Below are 9,032 nucleotides of genomic sequence, written 5' to 3' on the forward strand. Positions count from 1 at the left end.
CGGCGTTGTGCCCGGGAGACAGTAATGGGAAAGCCACAGATTTCAAGCTTGCAGGCTCTCATGTCCGAGGTGTGGCTGGAGAAGCCTCTCTATGACGGTGCCGAGAAGATCTTCTACGAGAACATGTTTGATGGGCATCCATTGGGCCAAGCTGGGCAGCAGCAAGGGCTGAAGAACCCCCATGAGGACAGGAAGGGCCACAGAGCTGGAGAGGAAGTGGTCACCAAGCACCTGGAGATGGCCACCAACTCTCCACCTACCTGCTTTTTCCTACATGAGGACAGTGAGACTGTGTGGCTTAACAAGCCGACGTACGACAGCGCCGAGTCACGATTCTATGCAGCTGAGGCCCTGGGCATGGCAAGACCAGGAGAGAGGACAGGGGTGGAGGAATCTGCTGTAGTAAATCCCTCCCAACCAGCTCCTTCTGCTTCCAGCGTCCTGGTGCCAGAAAAGAAGTAGGAGAAGTTTATTCTGGGGTAACACGTGCACAATTCCTGGTCAGGAGTGAGCTGAAGGGATTTGCATGTGTAGAAGACTTGGGTGTCCTTTGTGTCTGCAGGACCTGAGCCTGCATGGCAGAGGAGCATGGAATGGTTTGGGTTGGGAGGGACCTTAAAGAGCATTTAGTTCCAACCGCCCTGCTATGGGCAGGGACACCTCCCACCAGCCCAGGCTGCTCCAAGCCCCATCCAACCTGCCCTTCAACACTGCCAGGGATGGGGCAGCCACAGCTTCCCTGGGCAACCTGGGCCAGGGGCGCTGCACCCTCACAGCAAAGAATTTCTCCCTCCCATCTCAACTCCAGCTCCCTCTGCCAGCTGGAAACCCTTCCCCCTGCTCCCATCCCTCCCTGCCCTTGTCCCAAGCCCCTCCCCAGCTTTCCTGGAGCCCCTTCAGGCACTGGAAGGTGCTCTCAGGTCTCCCTGGAGCCTTCTCTTCTCCAGGCTGAACACCCCAACTCTCCCAGCCTGTCTCTAGAGCAGAGCTGCTCCAGACCTCCCATCACCTCCGGGACCTCATCTGGACTTGCTCCAACAGCTCTGTGTCCTCCTTATAGGCCAGCTCTGGCCCCAGCACTGCGGGGGGGCTGGGGATCTTAGCAGAGTGGAGCAAAAATGAGGGATGCCCTCTCTGGCCCTGCTGGCCGCTTTTCTTATGGTGCAGCCTAGAATACATTTGTATTCCTGGGCTGTCACTGTAGGGAGACACTGCTCCTGAGCCAGGGAGCCTGTTTGTGGGCAGGCTAACTCAGGGAAACTCCTTGTAGAGTCATTTTGGTTGGAAAAGACCTTGAAGATCATCCAGTCCAACAATTCCCCCAGCACTGCCAAGGCCACCACTGCCCCATGTCCCTCAGCACCATCTCCAGGGCTTGGAAACCCCTCCAGGGATGGGGACTCCACCCCTGCCCTGGGCAGCCTGGGCCAGGCCCTGACAACCCTTTCAGGGAAGAAAATTTTCCTCCTATCCCATCTATCCTTCAAGGAACCTCCTTCTGGTGAATGCTGGTGGCTCAAGGTAGTACTTTGTGTGGTGCCAGAGGTTCAGGGTTTAAAGTCAGGGCTGGGAGGTGAGCTAAGGTTGGTCCTCCTCTTTGCATGGGGGGGGGAAACTTAAGCTGTTCCCCTTTCTAGATGAGTATTCCATGCAAAAAGCCATAAAGATGAGAGGGAGTCATCATGTGTGGAATTGTCTGCTGAGACCTCTGAGTGTTTTGTCCTTGAATCTGAGAAATTAATGGTGGTGATTAGCTGTAAATTTGTCAAAAAGCCAAAAAGTTCTTTCAGAGAAGCTCTTATCCCAGTTCTTCAGAGCACCTGAGCTGGTCCTCGAGTTCCATGCAAGACATTTGAGCATCACCACAAGCATCCAGCTTGGGAGATGAGAGTGAAATGCAGTTTAAGGTGTCAGTCTGGTGGGAGCATGTGCTGTATTTGCTCCATCACGGGAGAAACTGACCTTTCTAATCTGTTAAACCATTTGGCCTGGAAGCTGCTGTTAATTTTGGGCCAAGGCTGGCTGGGTTACAGCTGGTTGGATGTGAGTGGATGCAGCTGGGTAGGAAGAGTTTCTTCTCAAGTGGTAGGTGACCTTCATGGTCCTGGCTGTTATAAATCAATTTACAAACATTTAAAGGCTGCCTTTTATGGCCTGGGTGAGGTCCAGGATGATACCACAGTGTTTAAAATGTGCTTTTATAGGTGACTGAACCTCAAAGTCTGCTGCCTGGAGGGCTGGAAGGCCCTGGAATCCTATCTGAAGGCTTAGATGTTGTTTTGCAGTGACTGATGTTCTTGGAAAAAAGGCTCTTGGAGCATCAGTCCTTCTCTTCTGACACTTTTATGCCAAAAATCCTTTCTTTGAATTGTCTGGAAGGTTTTAAGATCTTTATGTCAGGTGATACAGGGTTTAAGGCACACATGCATTTTCACACTGTCCTGTTTGGGATAATTTTCTCTTCAGTTGGACAGGAGTAGATAGTTGGTCAAGTCCTTCACTCCTTCCCCAGGAAAGTCCACAATGTCCTTTCTAAAATAAGTGGCATAAATTTGTCTGGGGTTCTCTCTTGGTGATACTGGTTGGCAGCTCAAGTGGGGTCTTGGAGGGTTGAGTTCTGGGGATGGTTTCAGTGTAGAGGACCTGTCTGGAGTGGTGGCCTCTGGTGTCTTTTGAGTAGGTAGATGAGAAAGATGCTTGTTTGTTTGTGTTCCAGAAGACATTACCTGCTGGCTTCTGTCAAAGTGTTTTATTGGAGACCTGTGAGGTATTGAGCTGATGAGGAAAGGGCTTGTGGGTTGCTCCTAGTTGTGTGGTGGAATCTGGTGATGGTGTGTTCCAACCTTTTGATTGGGAAAGACCTTTAAGATCCTCTGATCCCACTGTTCCCCCAGCCTTGCCAAGGCCACCACTGCCCCGTGTCCCTCAGCACCTACAGGGCTTGGAAACCCCTCCAAGGATGGGGACTCCACCCCTGCCTTGGGCAGCCTGGGCCAGGCCCTGACAACCCTTGCCAGGAAGAAATTGTTCCTTATATAAGGAATCCCCTTCTTCTGCTCTCCCCACATCTTCAGACTCCTCTTGGCTCTGTTTTCTGTCCCCTGGCTCGAAATCGGGGCACATCATTTTCTCATAATTGCAAGGGCTCCATAATTTCCCTTCAAGTTAAGAAATTAAACAACTTTTGGAAGCTGCTGCACTGAAGAAAAGTAACTTGGAGCATTTCACAGCAGCATGAGGATGTTTCCTGCTGTTCTTCCTTGTAATTACAAATGTGTGTCCCTCCCAAATTGTCACATTGCTGATGATTTTAATTTCCAAACACATGCAGCAGCTCCCAAAAGGGCATCTGTGATGCTGTTTTAAGTTGTGCATCTAGATTCCTGGAGGCTGGAATGCTCTGGGTGCTGGGCTGTTCCTTCTGGGAAGATTGGGTTGTGTACCTTGAGCAGCTTGCTGGTGATGTGTACTAGCCTGAGATAGCCAAAAATTGCTGTCAGTGCAGTTTCAACCCAAAGAGGGTTGAAACTTGTTTAAATGAGTGAGCTGCAGTGGCAGGAGTCTCCTGTCACACTCAGTGCTCCCTCCTGCTGGCACATAGCTGAGTATTAGTCCAGCTATTTTAAGAATTAAAATACATTCCCTTTTTCTTTGGAGTCTCATGCACGAGACCTCTTTCTTAGCAAACTCCCCTGTGCCCAGAGTGGTCTAGAAAACCCTGCTCTGAAAGCTTTGTTTTTGTGGAAGAGGGTAGGGAGCAGCTGGTTTATTCTGTCCCCCCTTGGTCAGGTCAGGTGGAGGGGTTGATCAAACTGCCCTACTTGCTTAAGAGGATCCTGTTAAAGCTTCCCACCAGAGGGGAAACCAGAGAGCAGCAGGCACAGGGAAGAAAATGCTCTCCTGACCAGCTCACTGCAAGCTGAAGTACTTTTAGGAGCTCACTTGATTGTTGTTTTGGTGTTGTTTGTTTGGTTTTTCTTCCCTTCCTGCAGAAAAATGGCAGTGGACTACTTGGTGCATGAGAAGGTCTGGTTTGAGAAGTACAAGTACGACGACGCGGAGAGAAGATACTATGAGCAGATGAATGGGCCAGTTGGCAGCTCACCACGCCAGCAGGTGAGGCTGCTGCTCAGGTGGGGTTTGTGGCAGGTGGGCTGGAGCTTTCAGAGCCACTACAGGGCAGGCAAAAGGCCACTGTCCACCTGGGTGTGCTCTTTTGTGTTATTTCCACTCTTGCTGGGCTGCTTTTTCCAAGTGTGAGAGTCTTCTCTGGAGCTCACTAAGCTTCCCCCCCCCAGTTATGAAGCCTTTTGAAAGATCATCTGTGGGCTGTGAGTCATGGGATGGTTTGGGTTGGAAGGGACGTAAGATTATGTAGATCAAACCCCCCTGCATGGGCAGGGACACCTCCCACCAGCCCAGGCTGCTCCAAGCCCCATGCAACCTGCCCTTCAACACTGCCAGGGATGGGGCAGCCACAGCTTCCCTGGGCAACCTGGGCCAGGGTCTCACCATCCTCACAGTGAAGAATTTCTTCCAGGAAGAGTTTCTCCAGTACAACCAGTGTACTGGGAGATTAAACACCCTTCCAACAACAATCACAGGCTACAGCAGTTCCTACTCTTCACCTTGCCAGGCTGCAGTGACAGGGCAAAGATGCTCTCTGTCATCTAACAGGCAACACAGTTTGAACCACAAGCCCTCAGAGCTGCAGTTCTGTTGACTCTGATGGGTCAATCATGGAATGATTTGGGTTGGAAGGTACACAGAAGATAATCTAGTTCCAACCCCTCTGCATGGACAGGGACACCTTCCTGTCCCTATTCAGCCAGGGAAGATGCTCTTTTGGAGCAGCTAAACCTACCCCTTGGCAAGGGTTAGGTTTTGTAGAATGTCAGGATGTTTAAAAAGAGGCACTGTGGCTCCAAAGAGACCAGGAGTTCCATTCCTCTCCTTGTTACCCCTGAAACATCCCAGTGTGCTCCTGCAGGAGACTGCATCCCAGTACTGGTGAGTCTGGGGGGGAAGGTGGGGGACAAGCATGGTGTTGCTGCAGCTGAAGTTGTTCAGGCTTGAATATTAGCCCCAGATTATTCGTGTTGGAAGGTCCAGAGCTATCATAACCTCCTTCTGCTATGTCAAGAGCTGTTTAACTGCTTCTGCATTGGGTTGGTTCTGTAGAAAGCTGCTTGAGAGTTTCCAATGGCTGCCTTGCCTTGTGTTGAAGCTTCTGGCTGAAGCTACAGCTTCTAGGCACACTCTTGTCTGTTCCTGCTGCCCATGCTGGTGTAATGGTGGCATACCACCTGCAGGACACTTGAATTCAAAATGAAAAGCTGTAGATGAGCTCCTGAAGTGGGTGTTGAAGTGCAACCCCCTGTAGCACTCTTAGAAGAGCAGTGAGGGCCATTTCATGCCACCTAAAGATCTTCCAGGGAAGAGGTTCTGCCCGTGAGAGGTGGTGTGAAGACTCTGGTGGAGATTCTGCAGCACTTTTATCAGCCACATCCCTGCTAAGGAAAGAGATCCACACTCCTTAAAACCTTTCCTGCAACCTGGAAGTGGGAACCACCTGGATGTGTCCAGGCTGTTGCTCTTCTGTGGTCTGTTTGACACAGGGGGGTTTGGGCTTGGACAGTTTCACATCTCAGATCTTGCTTGTGGGGTTGCAGCCTGGGAGAGGCAAATGGAAATGGATCATGGAAACTGAGTTTGTGCCCTGAGAAGGGAATTTTCCAAATCTAGGCTAAGGCATGGCAGGAAAATGGGGGGGAAAATCCTTGTGCTTCCATACTCTGGTAGGTAGAGGTAGGTAGACCTCTCTGGTTAGAAGACTTCAGTCAGGGCTGTCCCTTCTTGCCTGAATACGATGACAAGTAACACCACACAAACAGATCCGAGGAGCACTGGAGTGACTCCAACCCTCTGACTGGCTGGCAGCTGTCTAAACCCTTCAGGATAATGACAGAGCTTTTGAAAAGCTCTTGTCTGGATGATCTTCTGGACACGTGGCCTGACGTGACCAGGGATTGCAGTGGATTTAGATCCCATCCTTGCCACCAATTCTGTGACGCTGAATCATTGCAAGGAACCCTCCCCTACTCTCCCCCCCTCTTTTTTTTTTTCTTTCATTCCCTGAGCACTTTCCCATGTTTCACTTTTTTTCTCCTCCCTGTGCAGTTTCCCATGTTTCATATTTTTTAATTTAAAAAAAAAAACAAACAAACCCCAAAACATCTTGGTTCTTTCTGCACTGTTTGCAGGAGAACGGAGCCAGCACGATCCTACGCGACATTGCCAGAGCCAGGGAGAATATCCAGAAATCGCTGGCCGGAGTGAGTACCCAAGCTCTCTCACCAGCTGGCTACCTGCAACCATTTTTAGCTGTGGTGCATCTCACAGAACCTCCATAAATTGGTGGGGCTTCCTTATTTTTGAAGTTAGAGGAGAAGACTTCAGGTGTGCGGCGCCGTGTACCAACCAGCGTAGCTCCATCCCATCAAGAGCACCCATGTACTAGGAGTGCATGCTGCTGACCTGCTTGCTAGCCTTGTAGTGCTTTTTTCAAACTAACTGGATTTGGGTTTAGATTCTTCAGCTGTGCATTTCTTTTTTCCTTGCCTCCTCGTGGGAATGTTCCCAGGTGTCTTATCAAGTTACTTATCTTAACGAGTTACAAGTTAAAATGACCTGGCTGGGTAGCGAAGCACTGAGCTGCCAGCAGGACAGGGACACCTCCCACCAGCCCAGGCTGCTCCAAGCCCCATCCAACCTGCCCTTCAACACTGCCAGGGATGGGGCAGCCACAGCTTCCCTGGGCAACCTGGGCCAGGGTCTCACCATCCTCACAGTGAAGAATTTCTTCCAGGAAGAGTTTCTCCAGTACAACCAGTGTACTGGGAGATTAAACACCCTTCCAACAACAATCACAGGCTACAGCAGTTCCTACTCTTCACCTTGCCAGGCTGCAGTGACAGGGCAAAGATGCTCTCTGTCATCTAACAGGCAACACAGTTTGAACCACAAGCCCTCAGAGCTGCAGTTCTGTTGACTCTGATGGGTCAATCATGGAATGATTTGGGTTGGAAGGTACACAGAAGATAATCTAGTTCCAACCCCTCTGCATGGACAGGGACACCTTCCTGTCCCTATTCAGCCAGGGAAGATGCTCTTTTGGAGCAGCTAAACCTACCCCTTGGCAAGGGTTAGGTTTTGTAGAATGTCAGGATGTTTAAAAAGAGGCACTGTGGCTCCAAAGAGACCAGGAGTTCCATTCCTCTCCTTGTTACCCCTGAAACATCCCAGTGTGCTCCTGCAGGAGACTGCATCCCAGTACTGGTGAGTCTGGGGGGGAAGGTGGGGGACAAGCATGGTGTTGCTGCAGCTGAAGTTGTTCAGGCTTGAATATTAGCCCCAGATTATTCGTGTTGGAAGGTCCAGAGCTATCATAACCTCCTTCTGCTATGTCAAGAGCTGTTTAACTGCTTCTGCATTGGGTTGGTTCTGTAGAAAGCTGCTTGAGAGTTTCCAATGGCTGCCTTGCCTTGTGTTGAAGCTTCTGGCTGAAGCTACAGCTTCTAGGCACACTCTTGTCTGTTCCTGCTGCCCATGCTGGTGTAATGGTGGCATACCACCTGCAGGACACTTGAATTCAAAATGAAAAGCTGTAGATGAGCTCCTGAAGTGGGTGTTGAAGTGCAACCCCCTGTAGCACTCTTAGAAGAGCAGTGAGGGCCATTTCATGCCACCTAAAGATCTTCCAGGGAAGAGGTTCTGCCCGTGAGAGGTGGTGTGAAGACTCTGGTGGAGATTCTGCAGCACTTTTATCAGCCACATCCCTGCTAAGGAAAGAGATCCACACTCCTTAAAACCTTTCCTGCAACCTGGAAGTGGGAACCACCTGGATGTGTCCAGGCTGTTGCTCTTCTGTGGTCTGTTTGACACAGGGGGGTTTGGGCTTGGGGACAGTTTCACATCTCAGATCTTGCTTGTGGGGTTGCAGCCTGGGAGAGGCAAATGGAAATGGATCATGGAAACTGAGTTTGTGCCCTGAGAAGGGAATTTTCCAAATCTAGGCTAAGGCATGGCAGGAAAATGGGGGGGAAAATCCTTGTGCTTCCATACTCTGGTAGGTAGAGGTAGGTAGACCTCTCTGGTTAGAAGACTTCAGTCAGGGCTGTCCCTTCTTGCCTGAATACGATGACAAGTAACACCACACAAACAGATCCGAGGAGCACTGGAGTGACTCCAACCCTCTGACTGGCTGGCAGCTGTCTAAACCCTTCAGGATAATGACAGAGCTTTTGAAAAGCTCTTGTCTGGATGATCTTCTGGACACGTGGCCTGACGTGACCAGGGATTGCAGTGGATTTAGATCCCATCCTTGCCACCAATTCTGTGACGCTGAATCATTGCAAGGAACCCTCCCCTACTCTCCCCCCCTCTTTTTTTTTTTCTTTCATTCCCTGAGCACTTTCCCATGTTTCACTTTTTTTCTCCTCCCTGTGCAGTTTCCCATGTTTCATATTTTTTAATTTAAAAAAAAAAAACAAACAAACCCCAAAACATCTTGGTTCTTTCTGCACTGTTTGCAGGAGAACGGAGCCAGCACGATCCTACGCGACATTGCCAGAGCCAGGGAGAATATCCAGAAATCGCTGGCCGGAGTGAGTACCCAAGCTCTCTCACCAGCTGGCTACCTGCAACCATTTTTAGCTGTGGTGCATCTCACAGAACCTCCATAAATTGGTGGGGCTTCCTTATTTTTGAAGTTAGAGGAGAAGACTTCAGGTGTGCGGCGCCGTGTACCAACCAGCGTAGCTCCATCCCATCAAGAGCACCCATGTACTAGGAGTGCATGCTGCTGACCTGCTTGCTAGCCTTGTAGTGCTTTTTTCAAACTAACTGGATTTGGGTTTAGATTCTTCAGCTGTGCATTTCTTTTTTCCTTGCCTCCTCGTGGGAATGTTCCCAGGTGTCTTATCAAGTTACTTATCTTAACGAGTTACAAGTTAAAATGACCTGGCTGGGTA

General features: G+C 50.1%; 1 protein-coding gene across 4 annotated transcripts in view; it reads left to right on the forward strand.

The window, feature by feature from the left end:
- The first annotated feature begins 270 nt into the window (after window positions 1-270).
- The window catches only part of EEF1D (eukaryotic translation elongation factor 1 delta (guanine nucleotide exchange protein)), a 20,631-nt gene continuing 11,869 nt past the window's right edge, over window positions 271-9,032 (forward strand). The window contains exons 1-3 of one of the 4 annotated variants that reach the window (XM_010002145.1): window positions 271-458; window positions 3,993-4,116; window positions 6,267-6,335. In XM_010002145.1, coding sequence (XP_010000447.1) covers window positions 358-458; window positions 3,993-4,116; window positions 6,267-6,335 — 294 coding nt within the window. In that variant the 5' untranslated portion in view covers window positions 271-357. Of the gene's footprint in view, window positions 459-3,991; window positions 4,117-6,263; window positions 6,336-9,032 lie in introns of those variants that run through there. The other 3 variants (XM_010002141.1, XM_010002142.1, XM_010002143.1) reach the window with 3 other exon arrangements.

This window comes from Chaetura pelagica, unplaced genomic scaffold (genome assembly GCF_000747805.2).
Source record: "Chaetura pelagica isolate M959 unplaced genomic scaffold, ChaPel_1.0 scaffold297, whole genome shotgun sequence".
NCBI classification, from domain to species: Eukaryota; Metazoa; Chordata; class Aves; order Apodiformes; family Apodidae; genus Chaetura; species Chaetura pelagica.